Source organism: Podarcis cretensis, assembly GCF_951804945.1.
Source record: "Podarcis cretensis genome assembly, chromosome: 1".
Lineage (NCBI taxonomy): Eukaryota > Metazoa > Chordata > Lepidosauria > Squamata > Lacertidae > Podarcis > Podarcis cretensis.
In genome coordinates, this window is record NC_137170.1 from 108488554 (window position 1) to 108509957 (window position 21404).

At 44.2% G+C, this 21404-nt stretch overlaps 1 protein-coding gene across 1 annotated transcript in view; it reads right to left on the reverse strand.

The window, feature by feature from the left end:
- ACVR1 (activin A receptor type 1) overlaps nucleotides 1–19884 on the reverse strand; it is a 69249-nt gene extending 49365 nt beyond the window's left edge. The window contains exon 1 of the mRNA XM_079980024.1: nucleotides 19435–19884. Within this exon, the coding sequence (XP_079836150.1) occupies nucleotides 19435–19442 (8 nt within the window). The 5' untranslated portion in view covers nucleotides 19443–19884. The remainder of the gene's footprint in view (nucleotides 1–19434) is intronic.
- Between the last annotated feature and the right edge of the window lie 1520 nt (nucleotides 19885–21404).

Consider the following 21404-nt stretch of genomic DNA (forward strand, 5'->3'; position numbering starts at 1 on the left):
TCTATGGGTATAGGGTGGTAAACAAGCTAATAATAATGATGATGATGATGTTGTGCTTTTTTAAAAAGAAAAAAAGGTTGTGGTACTCACCATGAAGTTGTTACAGTAAATGTCACATTTTAACACGGGGTTTGGGATTGGTGCTGGTACACTGTGTACCCTTGAGTGCCCCCTTTAAAAAAGCACTGATAATAAGGTTGTAGCCTTGGGGGGGGGGCGCTACTAGCAAATAAGCCCTACTGAATTTAGTGGGTCATCCCACTCCCAAGGAAACATGTATACAGTGCTTTTTTTCTTTAAAAAATGTTTAGGGGTACAGTACTCTCATTTTCCTAATCATATTGAAATACTGCTCCTCAATGATGCCAAATTTAGATTCACAAAATGTTTAGAGGTATGCGTACCCCCAGAAAAAAGCACTGCACATACACAAACGCATATATATATATATATATATATATATATATATATATATATATATACACACACACACACACACACACACACACACACACACACACACATATACAGTGGACCCTCCGGATATGAACTTAATACGAAGGTGGAGAAGTGTTTGGGAAGGCACTCCAGAGCAGAGAAGATTTTCTTCCTCGTTGTTCAACAGAAATACCTACAGTCTGAGCCACAGGCTCCACTGCTCAGATGCGGAAGCAGCGCTTCAGATTAGAGCATCATGCCATGCTGTTAATGACAGGCTGCGTAACCCGATTCTCTCAGTGGGCGTCTGGAATAAGCACTTCCTCCTCCAGCGCCCCTATCCCATTGTCCCACCCCACTGCGCCAGCTGTTTCTGACAGCCAAATTGCTGCACATTAAGCAATAAAGGCTGTCAAGAAAAGGAATTTTCATTTCTGTAACGCATAGGCCTCCTTGGACAAATTATACAGTTTACAGTCCTAGGCTACGGGAACCTGCTTTCATGTTGAAATGCTGCCAAATGTAGTCTTAAAAATAAAATAAAAAATTCCAGTTGATAATTGCATCAAACAAGTGTAAATGACCAGCGCAGAAAGAAGGCGTATGTTTCACAGAGTAAGCACCAAGCACTGGAAATGCTCACGTGGAGATGAAAAGATTCTCAAGATTTCCTGCATTTGTTTTCCTTTTTTCCCCCCAATGAGCTTCAAATGGTGCACATGAGGATTATCCCGCTGTATCCTCACAACCACCCTGTGTGGTACATCGGGCTAAAGGACTTGCGACTGGCTTGTTGTCACTCAGCAGGCCCTGCCCACTATACCGCACTGCCTTTCTAACATAATAGCACAAAGGAGACTTTCAACTGATACATTCCTTATACAGTGGTACCTCAGGTGAAGTACTTAATTCATTGCGGAGGTCCGTTCTTAACCTGAAACTGTTCTTAACCTGAAGCACCACTTTAGCTAATAGGGCCTGCTGCTGCTGCTGCTGCCGCGCCGCCAGAGCCTGATTTCTGTTCTCATCCTGAAGCAAAGTTCTTAACCTGAAGCACTATTTCTGGGTTAGCGGAGTCTGTAACCTGAAGCATATGTAACCTGAAGCGTATGTAACCTGAGGTACCACTGTATATTTTTTTTAACTAATTATCTGAATGTCTTAACGTACAGCAAAAATAGTATAATAGCAAAACCCAAGAAGTAGAAAAGTGTGTCAAGGAGGCAAAAGATATGTCCTGTGCATATATATATATATATATATATACGCTTAATTTCCCCCAAACTCAAACAAATACAAATGGCTTTTTTTTCCAGCTGGAACTTTCTAGAACTCAGTTCTCAGGTGGGCACCATTGCCATTCTAAGAGAACAAGACAGGTGTTCGTGGTGACTTCCTGCACCACTTTTTCTAGAAAAATAGCACTGCATAAGTCCCTCTATAAAGTACTCCAAGAATTCAGCTACTCTTCTAGGGTGGCAGCAGGGAAGGAAAGTCTTAAAAACTTTCTGGACATAATATCCCACTCTCCATAAAATATCAAATGAAGTGCAGCTGTATGCTTTATTGGGCTGAGACATCTCTGGTGGGAGATCCTACTGTAATAGTTTTCTGCAAATGCAGTTCTGAATGGTCTGCTGACAGATACAACACCGTCCACAACACGAATACCTCCCCTTCCAAAATCCCATGCAAACCAGCAGCATAACTCAAACAAGCTGTACAATAAAACTCCTAAAATCAGAGCTTCTCTCAAGCCAGATCTGCAAACTGAAGCAGCCCAAAAGCTGCACCACTGTTCATGCAATATTCATAGTACATCCTATTCCCAAGGTACAGGGACATGATAACACCCCCTTCGTATTTATTTTTTATGCAGAACACAGGTTTTTTTCCATTCACAAACAGCCAATGCTGGGTATGTATGTATGTATGTAACCCATGCAAGGTTCTGTGCAGCCCAAAGTATAATTCAAAAATAATAATATAATAATAATTTATTATTTGTACCCCACCCATCTGGCTGGGTTTCCCCAGCCACTCTGGGCAACTTCCAGAGAGACCAAAAATACACTAAAATGTCACACATTAAAAACTTCCCTGAAGATGTCTTAAGATGTCTTCTGAATGTCAGGTAGTTGTTTATCGCTTTGACATCTGATGGGAGGGCATTCCACAGGACGGGCGCCACTACCGAGAAGGCCCTCTGCCTGGTTCCCTGTAGCTTTGCTTCTCGCAATGAGGGAACTGCCAGAACGATGGGGGTTCTTAATGGCACAACCACTTCCTGGTTGGGTGGGGGAGATGTTGAGACAACAGCAGTCTATAAACTGGAACAAAGTCAGGCTGGTGTGCAAATGCTCCATACCCAGGGGCCAGCTCACCATTTAAGAATCCACAACTCCAAGCTCTGCACAGGTAAGTGCTTTAAAGCACACCCAGCACCTGATTTAAAGTTGGATTTTTTTTGGAGAGGGGAGGAAAAGTAGAGAGGATTGTGCCAAACCAAGCCAAGCCAGGGTTAGAATTGCAGTCTCACATCTAAACAAGCATGCTCAAGTTAACAATGGATTACAGTGGTACCTCGGGTTACATACGCTTCAGGTTACAGACTCCGCTAACCCAGAAATAGTACCTCGGGTTAAGAACTTTGCTTCAGGATGAGAACAGGAATCGTGCAGCGGTGCAGCGGCAGCGGGAGGCCCCATTAGCTAGAGTGGTGCTTCAGGTTAAGAACAGTTTCAGGTTAAGAACAGACCTCCGAACGAATTAAGTTCTAAACCTGAGGTACCACTGTATTTGCCCTTTTACCACTCTAGCAGAGTTACAACTAGAGAGCAGGCCGCTGTGGTGCCAATTCTAATACATTAGAGCCAACCTCAGAGTTTGTAAATAGACAGGAAAGGGGTACAACATGGAATACAAATATATAATTTTGCAACCATGAGGTATTTTCATCTCGTGTATTTGTATCTACAAGCCCAGGTTCAAGCCAGCCAGATGGGCAGGGTATAAATAATAAATTATTATTATTATAAGGCTCTTGTGCTGATATACAAAGCCCTGAACATCTTGGGTCCAAGGGCACCTTAAAAACTGTCTCACTTTTGCATTTTGGGCATCTCTTGATGCTTTATTGCTGACAGGCTTTTGCAGTTGTTTAAAATTTTAATTGAATAAGCTGTCATTTTAGCAATGATCTTGTATTACTTCTAAAGTTTTTTTCATGTTTTTATAATTGCTGCACACTACGGATATATTTTCTGAGAGGGGAGTATATGAGTATTTTAATAATAATAATAATAATAATAATAATAATAATAATAATAATAAACAACCCAGTGGTTACTGGCTATTCAGAACCATCAATATATCAACTCAGTGCTGCTCATCCAGTTCTTAGAGTAAAATTGTGTTGGGAAAAAGTGCTTTGAGCACAATGGCGATTTTATGTCAAGGTGAAGAGGCTGGGGAGGGGGAGGGGGAGGGGGAGAGAGAGAGAGAGAGAGAGAGAGAGAGAGAGAGAGAGAGAGAGAGACTGAAGATCAAAGGTCATCAGACATGGAGCCCTTGAATAAAAGATCCTATGCATTCCACATTCTTCAACTTATCCTTAAACTTAAAATCCTTAAATTTTCACTTATGCATGACTGTTAACCCTATTTCAGCATCCCACATTCACAGATTTTCCCCAAAGGAGACATGTCTCAAGTTCACACCTTGATGTCCTCCAGGTGGCCAAGCAAGATCCACCAATGCAATGAGACTGCGGAAAATTGAAACGCACCACGCACCCAAATGTCTAAGCAACTTGTAACAACCTTACCCAACTCATATCACCTTCGTAATTCTCACAGGAAGCATGAACAACTAAGGTAAAGTACCTATTAAGAAACACGGTGAATAGATTCATATTTTAAAACTGGAGCTAATTTATGCCTCTCAAGTTCGATTTTCAAATGAATTCTTGGGCATTGTCTGTTTAGAAACTTTGTCCCCCATCCTTCCTGACAAAAATGGGTTCAGCGTTAGTAAAAGATCACTTCTTCACAATAATAATATTGTTCTTATTTCAGAGGAGGAGCTTAGATGACAAGAGTTGAAAAACAAAACTCCCCTCCTCTGTTCCAGACCTTTTAAGCAACTCTTATAGAACTTTCCATTAACTTTAACAGTGAAAGTTCGAAATCTAAACCTACGTAGTTGAATTAAAAGCATACTGTAAAGAGACTCTGTTGTTCCAGACATAATTGTCTCCTGCAGCCAGACTGAAGCAGGAAGAAAATGCATGCACAGCAAAAAAAATAGAAAGGGAAGAGAAGAGGGGAAAGTTTTGCATACCTCTTTAGAGGCTCCCTTGCACTACACATTTTAACAGGGCAGCAGCCTGGTCAGAGGGACAGACAGCTGTGATGAAACTTGATCTCATGACTCAGTTATAGCTGTAACTCAGACAAGGCCTAAGGGCCTGTTCTCACCACCGAGCTCAGCTATATGCAAGCACAATTAGAGAGCACCAGTGTTACAACATGTTTTGGTTTCTAACAAGGATGCCCCAGCATGCCCCGTGTGTCTGGATTATGGTTTTCAAGCTGCTTTGTACAGTGTGGCTGCAGAGCCCTTATCCCACCCAAAACACAAAGCTGTGATTAAGACAAGCACCTCATCCGTGCCAGGGCGTGATCACATTTCTAGTGTGGGTTCAAAACAATCAAATTTCCTGCTGCCACACTCTTTGTTTACCGCATTCTTTGATGTGCTCCTGGTGCTGCTAAAAAAGCCATCTTTGCAAAGCCAACACTGGCATTTGCAAATGTGTGAAGATTAACCTTACCATTTTCTGCCTTTTAGGAGTTGTCACATCCAACTCCAGAAAACCGAAATACTAAAATCCTTTCGAATATGCATACAGGCAAATTCAACTGTTAAACCCCTTGGCTCCCCACCTTCACTACATACAGTTCGCAATTCCTAAAACAGTGCCGCATCAGCAACAATTCAGAGGGTCTGTGTGAACGACCAAGTCTACAAGCCTCATATCAAATGCCATTTTTCATAGTACAGTGGTACCTCGGGTTAAGTACTTAATTCGTTCCGGAGGTCCATTCTTAACCTGAAACTGTTCTTAACCTGAAGCACCACTTTAGCTAATGGGGCCTCCTGCTCCCGCTGTGCCGCCAGAGCAGAATTTCTGTTCTCATCCTGAAGCAAAGTTCTTAACCCGAGGTAATATTTCTGGGTTAGCGGAGTCTGTAACCTGAAGCATATGTAACCTGAAACGTATGTAACCCGAGGTACCACTGTATACCATAATTTGGTGCGTTATTACGACAGTTCTTGCCTACTTTGCTACATTATAAATCATTGCTCTTGTGTTTAAAACAGGGCAGTATGGCATTGCTGGCAGCCCCAGAGTTCAAGAATGCTAGTGCTATTACCTTAACAGTTGTGGCTTGTGCCATCAGATGCCAAGCACCACAACAGGCCTCTCTACAAGCATTCACAAGAATACTAGAGCGCTCAAACTGTGTGGGGTGCAGAGCTGTGCACACTGGCACAACCACCTCCATGCCACGCACACCTACCTGCCCCTCTTGAGTTTTTGCTTGTGAGCGAAACTCAACCTGGGTGCAGGGTTCCTGATCATGGGGAGGATTCTGACATTGCTCAACTCCACACAAATACAGCTTGCACCCATGTGCATTCTCTTGAATGTCTGAACAGAGGTTTGGCTGCCAGCAATAGCAGTCACAAACGTTGACTGATAAATCAACTCAGAAGGCAGAACAATCGGTATAGTAACCACCATTCAAGAATAGTTTTGTACGTGCAGAACCACCAACCCATTTCCATAAGAAGAGAATCTGTTTCAGTAGGGCTAATTTCAGTGATATGAAAAGTTGTACCAGAGCAAAATATTTGGAAGAGGAACCATTAAAAAAAAAATCTGTTCACTGGTTGGATGGACATCTTTATCCCATAATAAAATGCTGGCAGCCTGGAAAAAATGGTTGGTGGGCTCATGTCTACTTATTGCTCTTTTTTTACTATTAACGTTTGTTTGTGGCAGGACATTAAACATTGTTTTTGTTTCATTAAGTACCTAGTGTTCCAATGGACCCAAGACAGAATTTGCCCCATCTTCGCTAATCCTTATTTTCAACCTGCTATGGAAATACAGTATGGCAAAATTCACTTCAACACATGGCCGGAGGCTACAGATGACCAGTTGCCAGATGACAAGGCGGCCAGTGACCCAGAGTGACTTTTCAATCAGCTGTCAAGTGATAAATGGCAACCTGCATCCACCAAAAGTCCATATGACACATCGTTGAATTATTCTCATCATGAACCTTTCTTGTAATAGAAGCTGTCCATCTAGCCATCGATTCCTATAACTGCTGATTATAAGGGCATTACCCTGTTACCATTTTCTATATGTAAAGTTTTCCACTTCTAAAAACTGCAGTTTCCTAATGTTAAAATAAGTAACAAAGGTTTAGGGCTGTAAGCTCCTGTGAGCAGCTCTCTCCTAGTGGGATGCTCCAGCTGGCTGAAAAGATCGAGAGTCTTCTCCTGTCCCCCTACACCACACACTGCAAGTTTGCTCCAGATGGTTGGAGGAACCCTCTGAAATAGCATGGAAGGTGATGCTGGGGGCTACGGGTGGAATAGGCAAAGAAATAAATAAAAGTTATCTCCTCCCTCCAGTATAAGCCTCCACTAGAAAAGAGTCTATAAATGTGAGGAGTGTTTCCAGTGATGGAAAGGCAACCCAGGATTCAAGGTCAATGAAAGAATATAAAAATCAGTCTAACCCAGGGTTTCCCATACTTGGGTCTCCAGCTGTCTTTGGCCTTCAGTTCCTATCATCCCTGACCACTAGTCCTGCTAGCTAGGGATGATGGAAGTTGTAGTCCAAAATCAGCGGGAGAGCCAAGTTTGGGAAACCCTGGTCTAACTAAACACTTTCAAAATTGTATGTTAAGTTTTTGCAGGCAATTATCCCTGGGAAGCAAATATCAACTCTTACATACACATTTATATACAGTGGCACCTTGGTTTACAACCATAATCCGTTCCGGAGGTCCGGTTGTGAACCAAAACAGGTTGTAACCCAAGGCATGCTTTCGCCAATGTGGCCTCCCAAAAAAATGGGTTGTAATCCCCCCCCCCCAAGAGGTTGTAATCCAAAAAAAGGGAACACACTTTCGGGTTTGACGTGGTTGTAATCCAAAACGGTTGCAAACCAAGGTACCACTGTACAGTATGAGTTAGGAGAGCTTTGCTACTATGACTCATACCAGCAATCTCAGGATTGGGCTACTGAAGCTCGCTCTGTGTGGGGCTGCCCTTAAGGCTGCTCCAGAAGCTCCAACTCCTGCAAAATGAAGCGGTTCATGCTGCATTTTACACAGGGTTCCTGAAGGCATGCTTTCTGCCTTACTGCCCCGTTCAATCACTGCCCCATTCAATTGCTACAATCAGCTGATAAGACCCTCCCGGGATGTGCCCAAGCCCAAGCCTATATAAGCGTGGCTGGCAGCAACTGGGGGGGGGCCTTTTTGGAGCGGCACCCTTGCTATGGCATCACCTCTCCTTTGAGCTTAGGCATGTGCCAAACCTCCTGGTGTTCCAACGCCTTTTAAAAACGCATTTATTTTTTGAGCTTTAACTTTGATAAAGTTGACCTCCAGCTTTAGGAAGAAAAGGGGAAGGAGTAGCAGCTAACCAATGTGCCCAAGTGTGATGGAAACTTGGGTTTTATATTACACCAGTGTGCTTTTTGCTTGAGGTACTCAAGGGAGAAAAGCCTTATATTACACACACATACAGAGTGATCAAGGTGAACCATTTCTAAACATACCTAAATCAGGAAGCATGCATTCAAAATGCCACAATTAAAGCAGAGGATCACATACGTACAGTGCCTCAGAATCAAGGGTGAGTGAGATGTTGCCCATAAATAACGTGCATTAATGTTACAGGAGATTAGCTGGCATGTTACAACAAGAGCAAAAACTAGAGCATTTCCCCCAAAAAATAATAAAAAAACTTCACATGAACATGGATCACCAGCTTGCCATGACTTAACACTTATTTCAACTGTTTAAAAATCACGATGGTGATTTTTTTAAAAAAATCAGATTTATTAGGCTTTCCCTAATCTAACCCCTTCTTACCATGGCTCCACACAGCAAGTCCTCTCTCTCCCAGCTGCTGAAAAGATGCAAAATCCAGCTTTATTGAGCAGATTCAACTCATCTCAGGAGGAAACCATAAATACAGTGGTACTTCGGTTTATGAACTTAATCCGTTCCGAAGTCTGTTCTTAAACCAAAGCTGTTCTTAAACTGAGGCGCACTTTCCCTAATGAGGCCTCCCGCCGCCAGTGCCCCTCCACCATTCGGCTTCTGTTCGTAGACCGAGGTAAAGTTCTCTAACTGGAACACTGCTTCTGGCTTTGCGGAGTTCATATACCGAATAGTTTGTAAACAGGGTTGTTCTTAAACCGAGGTACCACTGTACACCGAAAAGCTCCACAAAGCAAGGAGTTTATCAGTTTTAACTGGAAAAGTTAACCCCACCAGGAATGTTGATAGGAGCGGAGCCTTACCATTTCTGGTATCAAAGCTGCAAATGTGTTAAGCGGGGCAAGAGTGCTTCTGTTTCAATTCAGAATCTTAAAAACACCACCACACAAGTCAAGAAAGCTTGACCACTGCCGTATCCCCACGACAATTCAATTTTTATTGATTAAGCCAGGACAGATTCCTTGCTCTGCAGCGTGTGAAAATGCCATTCAATGCCAGATTCCGATTTGCTGCATTCAGACTGACTGGTTTTCAAATCTGGCAGCCTAAAGCCCGAAAAGCAAATAAGACGAGACTGACAGGCTATTTATTAGTCACCAATTAAGAGGGTGGTAAAAAGAGAGAAAGAATATACTAGTGAGCTGGGGAATAATGGAACAGCACCACCTATGCTCGCCTAGATCAGGTCTCCAATTTAAACAGCGCAGGCCGGAAGGACAGATCATTATTGCTCTTTTGTCTCCATACTGCCCACCAACATTTCCAGCTGAAAATCTCTCCCAAAGCCCCGTCTCAGATTCCTGCTCTGACCATAGATGATAAGTCAACTGCCTGCCTCATTTCTTCCCTTTACAAACAAATGAACACAGCTCTTCCAGTCTCTATTATATGCCCAGACAACTCAATGGAGGACAGTTGGGATGAACCCAGCTGGACTGCGTGCAAGCTAAAATTCTAGGGAGGAGAGGGGTGTGAACTTACTTCCTTTACACGATGGAACTCGTTTCCAAGAGAGCTAGTGATCGCCACCCAGCTTGGGTGGCTTTAAAAAAGAGGATCAGGCAAAGCACATGTGGGGAGAGAGAGGGCTGTTGTAAGCTTGTCCTGCATGCTGGCTCCCCATAAGTACCTGGTTGACCAGTGGAAGAGCAAGATGCTGACCTAGATGAGTCTTTCACCTGATCCAATAAGGCTCTTCTGATGTTGGCAGCTACAGCCCCTTTCCAACAGAAAACGACTTGGCCACTGCACTCCATACTCTGGTAAGACTGGATTGTTGCAATGACTCTATGTGGGGGGGGGGCGGCCTTGAAGATGACTCAGCATTGACCCAAAATGCAGCGGCCAGATTACTGGCTGGGGTTCTATTTTGATCTCGTATAACCCCTGTTTTAGGACAGTAGTTTGGTCCCGATTCAAATGTGTTCATGTTAAGAGTTTAAAGCAGGGTGGATAAAAATAAATGATTTTTTAATTTAAAAATCATCAAAAAATCAGATTTTTTAAAATTTAAATTGGATTTTTAAAATAAAATGCTTTTGGAGAAAAAAAAAATCTAAATATACTTTTCTTTTGAAGTTACATTATAGTCCAAAGGCTATTCATCAGGAAGTAAGAATTTGTTTTAAGTTTCTCATGTGTGCTAAAACTCAGTCTACGTTTTTTTTTTAATATTTAAGCACATCAGCTCACAAACATGGATACATATGTTATAATATTATTGTTTTAGTTAACTAGTTTAAATTGTTATTAAGGAAATGATTATTTTTCTCTTTCCAATAAAGTACAGCAGAAAAGTTGTCCAAATATAAACAGTTAACTTATTAAACCTCACAATAATTTCATAATTATGCATTTGTAATAGTATAACCAAATCAGTAATTTTTGATACAACTGTAAAAACTACTCTGAAAAATTATTATTACAACAATGAAACCTTCACCTGGTTGTAAATATTAAGATTATACCAGCAAGGATGAGTCTTTCTGTAAAAAAAATAAATAAAAAATAAATCAGGTCTTACTGACTAGTGATTTAAATTGATTTGATTTAAATCAAATCCATCCTGGTTTAAAGCCGTAAATGACTTAGGCCTCAAGTATCTAAAAGATGGCTTTGTTCCCTCTCAAGTATGATGATCAGCACAGGAGACCATCTTGATAGACAGCAGTGTCCTAAGAAGCTAGGGGTGGTGGGCCAAGAGGAAGCATTTTCCACAGCAGCTCCCAAGCTTTGGGGCTCCCTCCCCACAGAAGTGTGCCTGTCATCTTCACTATACAGTACTCTGCAAATGCTGAAGACAAAACTCGTTATCCTGGCTGTTGAAACCCAAGATTTTTAGGACGAACCCTATTCTTGAAATTTTTATTTGTTTTAAACTGTTGTTTTTTTTAATGTTGTGATTTAAATTGTTCTAACCCACCCAGGGACCTCAGGGTGAAGTGTGGGCACTAAAATAAAACTGGGGATGGTGATCTTATGGGAGCACAGAAAACCCACAAAACAGAACTCTGGTTTTTAAGAGAGCGTCCACTGTAAACTCAGGAGTCAGAGGGATTTGGGGGAGGGATTCAACACCATACATATAACTAACAAGGGCGAACAAAATAATGTGAAGTTGGAATTAAGAGAAATATTAGGAGAGAAAGAAGCCATTTAGGCATGCAAATGGTATATATATTAATAATTATAATGGTAATAATAATGTAAATTGACTTCAGTTGAATAATTCATACAGACCACAGAAGTGAACTCTTCTTGGTGCAGAATTTCACACTTATTTTGGTTTACTTTTAAGATACACAAAGCCCCAGTAAAGGGTTGAGAAGTCATAGTGGCACCCTAAAATTCCCACCGCCCCCAACTACTGGACATGTTAGCAAGAGTCCAACAACAACGGGGGGGGGGGTAGCAAACTCGCAATCCCTAGTATGAGTTAATTTGTACAATGTCAACTGTGATAACCTGGTAACCGAAGAGCTAATTATAACCATAGCAGGTCTGTTAAGACTTTAAGTTACGGAAAAGTAAACCTTGGTTTGTTGTTAGCTTCTGAACCATGGCTTCTTAGGGGTTAACAAACCACCATTCAGATGTCCTGTTTGTGCCAGGGGAGGAGTGAACCAGGAGCAATCGAGCCATGTGAACAGGCACACTACTCATTCATGGTCAACCATTGTTAAGCCACAACCCCTGGCTTATCGTTATGTGCAAACATGGCCACTGAAACTCCCATTTAAGTTTGGGGCTCACATTTAGGTTCTGTAACTTGGTTGCTCTCTGCCAGACAAGACACGCGTTAAAGACTCTGGAGAAAACCAGCCCTTCCACAAATGGAAGTCGATTCTCATGGTCTGATGAAGCCTGTTTAACACTTAACCAGCCAAGATAGCGTAGTCCCACCCAAATCACTCAACACAGAGAGAAGCAGCACAGACAAAAATGATAGTCTTGTGCTAATTCAGGGGCTGATTCAGCCATTTCTAACCTGAAGCTGCCTGGGGGGCAGTGGTTGGAGGGAGAGAAAGCAATAGAGTGGTACCTCAGGTTAAGTACTTAATTCGTCCCGGAGGTCCGTTCTTAACCTGAAACTGTTCTTAACCTGAAGCACCACTTTAGCTAATGGGGGCCTCCTGCTGCTGCCGGAGCACAATTTCTGTTCTCATCCTGAAGCAAAGTTCTTAACGTGATGCACTATTTCTGGGTTAGCAGAGTCTGTAACCTGAAGCGCATGTAACCTGAAGTGTACGTAACCCGAGGTACCACTGTACTCAACTTGGCACATTCAAGGGATACAGAGCCACTGCTTCCCAAGGGGGATCTACACAAACACAGCAGCTACAGCAGGCACTTAAATTGCTGCCAGGGAGAAGTAGCTGTATTCATGGAGACATCAGGCCAGACATTGCTTCCTTCATGCATCTTTGTCCCCTGGGCAACTCTGGGCAAGGCAGGTTACAAACTCCCCTGCCTAGAGGGAAACAAACAAACAAACAACAAGCAAAACCACCCTGGTCCAAGGCACAAGTCACAGATACCACCCCTTTGTGATGAAGGCAGGAGTACAAATGGATTCAGAAAGGCTTTGCCATCTCTCCCCCAAAAAATCATTTAGATAGCGACTTATAAGAAGCCATCCTTCAAAACACTTCCCATAAGCTTTGCAACAAGGACTGAGTCTGCAAGCGATCTGTCTGACATCACCTTCTCTAAGCGCCTGGGACCTCAAAAGCCACCAGCCATCAGTTTGACAGGGGGACTACGAAGCTGTTAAATACATTTCTGCAAAAGTTCACACCGAAGAAAACACATGCAGAACTAGGGAGACACATGCAAACTGACAAAAAAGCGGCTTTTTTTGAATATCACAGTTTCCATGAGACAGCAGATAAGCAATCAAAAAGCAATCTCGCAAACCGATGGTTCACGGGAAATAAGCCTTGATTTGTATTTTAGCCTCATCTATAAGCTACTTGTCCTGGTTTCAGTCTCTCTCTGTCAAATAAACACCAATGACTACCAAGAAGAAGCGTGTATCCCTTGTGTTTAACTTCGCTGCAGTTTTATATAATTTAATCAAAGTAGTAGGCCTTGAAAGGATCAATTTCCAAACAGGCGGTTGGAGGATGGATGGCGGCTAACAGATTGAGGTTGAATCCTGACAAGACAGAAGTACTGTTTTGGGGGGACAGGAGGCGGGCAGGTGTGCAGGATTCCCTGGTCCTGAATGGGGTAACTGTGCCCCTGAAGGACCAGGTGCGCAGCCTGGGAGTCATTTTGGACTCACAGCTGTCCATGGAGGCACAGGTCAAATCTGTGTCCAGGGCAGCTATTTACCAGCTCCATGTGGTACGTAGGCTGAGACCCTATCTGCCTGCGGACTGTCTCGCCAGAGTGGTGCATGCTCTGGTTATCTCCCGCTTGGACTACTGCAATGCAGTCTACGTGGGGCTACTTTTGAAGGTGACTCGGAAACTACAACTAATCCAGAATGCGGCAGCTAGACTGGTGACTGGGGGCGGCCGCCGAGACCATATAACACCGGTCTTGAAAGACCTACATTGGCTCCCAGTACGTTTCCGAGCACAATTCAAAGTGTTGGTGCTGACCTTTAAAGCCCTAAACGGCCTCGGTCCAGTATACCTGAAGGAGCGTCTCCACCCCCATCGTTCTGCCCGGACGCTGAGGTCCAGCGCCGAGGGCCTTCCGGCGGTTCCCTCATTGCGAGAAGCAAAGCTACAGGGAACCAGGCAGAGGGCCTTCTCGGTAGTGGCGCCCGCCCTGTGGAATGCCCTTCCAGCAGATGTCAAAGCGATAAACAACTACCTGCCATTCAGAAGACATCTTAAGGCAGCCCTGTTCAGGGAAGTTTTTAACGTGTGATATTTTACTGTTTTTTTGGTTTCTATGGAAGCCGCCCAGAGTAGCTGGGGAGACCCAGCCAGATGGGTGGGGTATAAATAATAAATTATTATTATTATTATTATTATTATTGTTATTGTTATTGTTATTTGACATTTATATATTGAAATTTGTATACCGCCCTTCATCTGTAAATCTCAGGGCAGTTCATGACATAAAAATACAAGATGAAAACACAAAATACATAATAAAAAACAAGGGGGGACAAACAAATACCCCCCCTTCCCTTCCCAAACACACACTTGAAAGGGTATAGGATGTTAATCAGCCAAAGGCCTGTTTGGGGGGAATATTTTTGCCTGGCGTAGAATGAAGGTACCAGCCAAACCTCCCTGCAGAGAGCATTCCACAAACAGGGAGCTGCTGCGAAAAAGGTCGTTCTCATGTTGCTGCCCTCTGGACCTCTTGGGGGGGGGGAGGCAGACAAAGAAGAACATGAAAACTTATGCCATAATAAATATGTTAGGGCCAAATTTAACCAACTGGTCCCACCAGTCAAATCCCATGCAGGGATTTCTTCTAATGGAGCAAGCCTTTTCACCTTCTCCTTCTCTCACCTGCCCCTCAAACTAGATCAGGAGAAGGGGCAGAACTCCCAAAACAATGCACAGAGGGAGAAGAGGAGAAATTGTTATTTCAGATTCCAGTTATCTTACTGATTGTAAGCTACATGGGATCCATATCCCCAGTCAGCCTCAGAATTGCACGTGGAGTGAGTTACATCCGTGGAACACTTGGAGGGAAGGGGAACACTCCTGTGCCTATTGCGCTGCAAGTCTCTTTCTCTTTTTCACCGCCACATACATCAGTTTTCAGCTCGCATGTATAACTGAGAACGTAAAGAGAGCCCTGCTGGATCAAGCTAAAGGCCCATGTAGTCCAATGTTCTGTTTTCACAGTGGTGAAACAAATGACTATGGGAGCCTTCAAACTAGACATGAGTGCAGCAGCAATCTCACCATTCATGATCAACTGGTATTCTAGCCATCATGACTAGCGAGATTTGTGTGCTCAGAGAATCATACCAGATAAAAATCCTGGGCTGGGAGAAGAAGAAGAGTTTGGATTTGATATCCCGCCTTTCACTCCCTTTAAGGAGTCTCAAAGCGGCTAACATTCTCCTTTCCCTTCCTCCCCCACAACAAACACTCTGTGAGGTGAGTGGGGCTGAGAGACTTCAGAGAAGTGTGACTGGCCCAAGGTCACCCAGCAGCTGCATGTGGAGGAGCGGAGACGCGAACCCGGTCCCCAGATTACAAGACTACCGCTCTTAACCACTACACCACACCACACTACACCACACTGGCTCTCTGGAGGCAGCTTGCAGAAAGCTCCCCATTGCTGTGAGTGTGAGGCTTTCCTAAATAGCTCCTCAATGAAAACAACAGGGCAGGTCCCTTGATCACCTTGGTAAATGCAACCTCCTCAGACCAGCCTACTGAGAAAGAGAGTATGTTACCCACACTTGCCCCCCCCCCCAAAAAAAGCATGTATATTTCATCCCTGCAACCTCTCTTGAATGATGAAAGAAAACCTCTGTTAAGGTTCAGCACGGCACTAGCTCACACACTTTCTAAACAGCCAAACTTTCATCTTACAAGCAGGTGAGAGCACGGGCAGCTAGCAGCCTTTTGTCTTTTCAATTAAATGGATGCCTCCCAAATCCATGCTTAGGCCATAAAGCCTGCAGTGTCTCAACACATGCCACTTAGATGGTCGTATGGGACCACTTTGAAAACCAACTGTGATATAGCTTTATGTGATTGTCTGTTTTCTGTGCACTTCCTGGGAAGCAGTGAAGACTGCCAAACTCCATCTTTTTACCAACCACATTTTATATGTATCAGGTTACTCCCATAAGTTTATAATATGCTATACCCATATACTGGGAATCTGGGCTAACACAGGATTAGGCTTAGATCGCCCCCATAATTTGTGGGCACCACCGATCTCATTCTTTCACCAAGCCAGAGAATTCTGGGTTTGGGTTATCATATTACACTGGACAGGCTCTGTTCCAAAGCCCAGAACAAGTAGACAACCCCTCCTCTCTGAAAGCACAAGTTCTGGAAAAATATGAGTTCTAAAATGAGAAACCTGACTGAAAACCAATCCATCTTGATTGCCATAAAATATACTGGACATGCACACACACCCCATGCATAAAACCTTTGACTCCTCTGCACCTTATGAAGGGTGCAGTATACATATTCTGAAAGGGAGTGGCTACCTGTGTAGCCCTCCAGTTGTTGTAGATCTGTTCCCATCACTTCTGACTATTGGCCATGCTAGCTAGGACTGATGGGAGTCATAGATCACTAACACCTGGGTAGCTGAAGGTTAGTCACCCGTGTTGCAAATTAACAAACGAATTGAGTGTGTAAATAACATCCTCCTGGTCCTTGTCTTAAAAAAAAATTAAATGCCACACACACACACACTCTCTCCCCGTTTTGAGTTAAGAGACAACCTTTGAGCTCTTTGAAGTATGTACTGCGCACAGCTTGCACACATACCCAAGGCCTTGCTGCTCTTTGTCAACTACCACTTTCAATGTCCTGGGTGAGTGCTCTAGATGTGTACAGAACAGATGCACAGTCATCAAGAGCAAAAAAATAAATCTTCATAACGTGGTTTCTGTAAAGGGGAGAGGTGAAGAGGAAACAGCAGCCATCAACCACCACTAATGTCACAAACAGCCAAAAAGTACCTCTGATACTCCTGCAGTAATGGATGTAACCACAGTTTCTCTGTGGCTTTCTGTATCAGGCCCCAAAATGTGATGCCAGCCTGTTCCTAGGCCCAAATTCTCAAATACAACTAGATAACTATCTTGCTGTCTTGTGGAACATCCACCTTCTTTCCAGATACACTTTTCCTTAAAAGTTTTGGAGAGCAAGCAAACAGTATATTTTTTTCTAATAAACCTAAACTGCCGTAGAGTGCTAAAAAAAACCAGAACTACTATTTAGGGATGAGTTTCATTTACCAACATAGCTCCACGGACTGACCTCTATGGTTTGTTGACACACAGCTAGAAAATCACACAGAAATTCTGCATGGGGAAGGACATAAATAGATGTTTAGGCCATGACAAAAAGTGGGTAGCAGACTGTTAACAACTCTGACTAGACAAGACTCTCCCACTTATGTCAACATCGGTGCTACTCTAAGTTAATGAGAGGAAGGTTGGGAAAACAGGGTTAACCTGTGTTACTCAAGGTCAACTACTTCAGATGCACAGAAACAAACTAGGCTATGCCAAGTCCTCCTTCATTATACTTACAGATTATCACTGCTCTTCAAATGTACAGATTTGAAATAAGATGCACATTACCACCAAACATTTATAAAGTTCAAAGAGCAAAGAAACAACCAATATGGTACTGGCAGAACAGCAGCATATTATATGTTGAAAATGAATACATACTGTGGCAGTTTTGTAGAAAGTAATATTTTAAATCAGCATGAGTGCATCTGATGAAGTAGGCCAGGCTTCCTCAACCTCGGCCCTCCAGATGTTTTGAGACTACAATTCCCATCATCCCTGACCACTGGACCTGCTAGCTAGGGATCATGGGAGTTGTAGGCCAATCTGGAGGGCAGAGGTTGAGGAAGCCTGAAGAAAGCTGTTGCCCTGCCCTCAGCTCATGCCACAACATACCAACCAGCAAACAGTTTATATATCAGCAGCAAATATACATTAAATGTAAGTTACAACATGAAAAAGTAAAACCTAAAATCATACATACAAAATAGACATACAATGACTTTGCTCTTTCCCCTCCTCTCCTTCTAGTGAAGGAGCCTGAGTACTCTTTAACAATTAACTGTTAGTTCGTTTGTTGACCAAGGGGGAGGGGGGAATTGTGCACGGTCTCACTTTCACACGCAAAAGCCAAAATTAACTTTGCAGAACTGGACAATGTGAATTCTCTGAATGTGTGGGTTGGCTGTACAGACCAACGCACTGTTTTTCATTTTTGTTTTATTTGAATAAACAAAATAAAGGACTCCCCCACAGAGTAGGCAATTTCATACCTCAACATTTTCCATAGGATTTGGAAAGGGAGCAACTGCCAAACATCGTGTTTGTGGGTTAAGTATTTCTTTCACCAACTGAAACCGCCGAGCCAAGAGAGTAGTCAGACAAGTAAAAGATGCCAACAAAGAGGCCTATTTTTTATTTTTAAAAAATAAACATAGAACGAGTCTTCCTATGTTCTTCAGAGAACTAAATCAAAGCTTTTAATGTACCCGGTTCTTTAAGGTGTGCAAATCACCTCCAAAGCAACAAATAAAATCTACAAGGCAACTTAATAAAAAAAAGGTACCCGAGCCTTTGGGCACCTCCCAAACACTTTAGAGGTATAATCAACCAGCAACTTAACAACGAAGACCAGTCCAAACACACACTCTAAAATAAAAATAAAGCAAGGCTCTTGCTTCAAACCAAATTATCCATCTCCCTTCCATTTTTATTTATGACTTTGCCAAGCTGCTCTCTTTCTCTTTTCCTGCAAGAGCTGCAGCTTAAGAGGGAAGGGCTTCTACTTGGCAAGGTAATGAGTAACATCTGTAACCACAGTTGCCCTGTGGGCATCTGAAGATGAATCCCACATTCCTGCCTTTGATGCTGCTGGAAGACTATAGCCAGGAAAGGAGGGAGGGAGCCAAGGAAAGTTTACAGATTCTCTTTCCTCCCTGACCCCCTCCTCCTCTCCCTCTCTTCCTGCACCAGAAGAGGCTTGCCTCCCAGAAGTGATTAAAGGATGTGCCCCCTCCCCCCACCTCAAATCTCCTCTTAAGTTTCCGCCTCTGGAAACAGAGCTCAGATGTAATATTATTGGCTTTGGGAGCTTTTCTGGAAGGATTCTTAAAGGCGCGTCCGAAACGCCCATTTACACAGACAGAACAGGAGCAGGCACTGCATGAACCGCACATTATTGTACAGTATTCCGAATAAATAATTTCTACGTATATAAAGAGAGGGGGGCTCGTTTTTTTTCCCCCAAACAAACGGCGTAAGAAGGGAGTTGGAAATCGAGATCTTAAAAAAAATTAAAATAAAATAATAATCGTCTCCAACACAGTTCCAGAGACGCAGTAGGAGGCGGGTTTTGACCCATGCGTGGGGGGAGAGAGGGAGGGAAAGGACGCGTTTTGGACCCCGAGGAGAGAAGAGGGAGAGGCTGCTGGATTTGGGGCGGGCGTGAGATCCAAAGGGCGAGCCTCCGCTCAGACAGGCAGCTCTACTCACCTCTTCATAGCACCGCAGACAAAGGCGAAGAAGCAGGGGGGAGGCGGCGGCGGCGCGCGATCCCCAGGGATCCTAAGGGAGGAGCAGGAGGAACTTCCCGTCCATGGGCTTTGCTGCTGCTGCAGCAGCGGCTGCTGTTGCTCCGGCTGTAGCTGCAAGGAGGGCTGGCGGCGGCGGCGGCGCAACCCCTTCCCGGAGACCCGCGCTGTAATCACGGCGCTGCGCCCGGCCGCATCTTCCCAGCGCCCGGCCCCCTTCCGGCGGTGCCTGAGCTACCCGCAGCGGCGCCTTTGGGGAGCCCGGAGGAGGTGGAGGAGGAGGAGGAGGAGAAGTTCCCGTCGAGTCGCGACGGGGAAAAGTTGGCAGCGAAGAGCGAGCCAGGCGCAAAGTTCCGAAGAGGCAGCCAGGCGAGCCGAGGCGAGGAGGGGAGGGAGGAGGAGGAGGAGGGGCTACTCAGCCGGGGATACAGCTGCAGTGAGGGAGGAGGAAGTGGCTGCTCCCTGCTCTGCCAATGGGAGTCTGGAGCTGTAATTAACCAGGCAAGCCAGGCACATCATTTCCTCCCGGCGCAAATCCAGGCGCCAGAGCAGAGACGCCCCGTCTCGCCCCCTGCAGGACCGAGCCGGGAATCACACCCGGCCCCAGCGGGCACGCACGAGACACCCAGACGTGGCACGCCCACAGGGCACACACAGATGCCCCCACACCTGTCTGGGAGCCACCCGGGTGGCCCGGGCTCGGTTTTTTGGAAGAGAAAAAAAATCAAGCAAGCGCATGCAAGCCGCCTTTTAAGTTACGATTTTTTTTTCTTGCCCTAATGGACCACGCAGCACCAAAGTCTTCACCCATCGCTCTTCCAAGCCGTGTTTTGATCACACGCACAAACCTCTTTTTAGCAACTCGAGGGGGAAAGATCGCGCATTCAGGAAGGGTCGGACCCGGGCTGCTCGGCCATCATCACACCCGTCTCTCACAGGAAACAGATGGGGCTGTTCTCAGCTATAAGAGAACAGCACACTGCACATGATCAGAGACTCTTAGTACATCTCAGGGATGAGCTTTGCCACTAAAAATAGACCGCGAGTTCCAATCACATTTTTTATTTTTAAAAAAGAAAACCTTTGGCCTCTCTCCCCAACGTAGGGGAAAAAATGTTTCGTTGTTGTACAGGGGGGAGCTTTCTGAGCCTTGTGTTTGAGTGGTTTGAATAAGTTGAGGTTATATTTTTCACTGCTTAAACTAGTCAACAAATTGAAGCCTATGCTGTTTGATTTAAATACTTATTCTGATAGGAATTTATCTGAAGGAAAGCTGTAGCTTAGGGGAAGGGGAATAGCACAGCGGTAGATAGATAGAAACCATCATGAGGGCGGTCCCAGGTTCCCTATTTCACATTTCAGTGTTTCAGATTTACATAATTTTTAGAAATAACGCTGGAAATAGTGAACATTGCTAGCAATTCTTTATTCACTTACCTGGGAGTTACAGATAGGTAGCCGTGTTGGTCTGCCATAGTCAAAACAAAAAAAATTCCTTCCAGTAGCACCTTAAAGACCAACTAAGTTAGTTCTTGGTATGAGCTTTCGTGTGCATGCACACTTCTTCAGATACCTGGGAGTGAGCCTCATTGAATTCAATAGGACTTGCTTCTCAGCTGATGTATAGACTTGAAAGATTTTTACCGCTTCAGTTTGTAACATCAGCAGATTTCTTCAACAAGATATATTCCTATGAGGCATTTTATTATATTTTATTTAAACAATCCCTGCGCCTGAGTTTCTGCATGTGTGGATAAGGAGAGAAACACACTGCCCCCGTGGCTCCCTTCTTCCCAACATTAGCGGGCTGCCTCTCCCTGTTTCTGTCAGCAAAGGGAGCCCTCAGGGCAGGGGGGCAGGAGCTGCTGAAGTGCAAAGGCGCCCTGTGGCGTCCATCAGATGGGTCAGGCCAGACTCACACTGGGAGAGCTG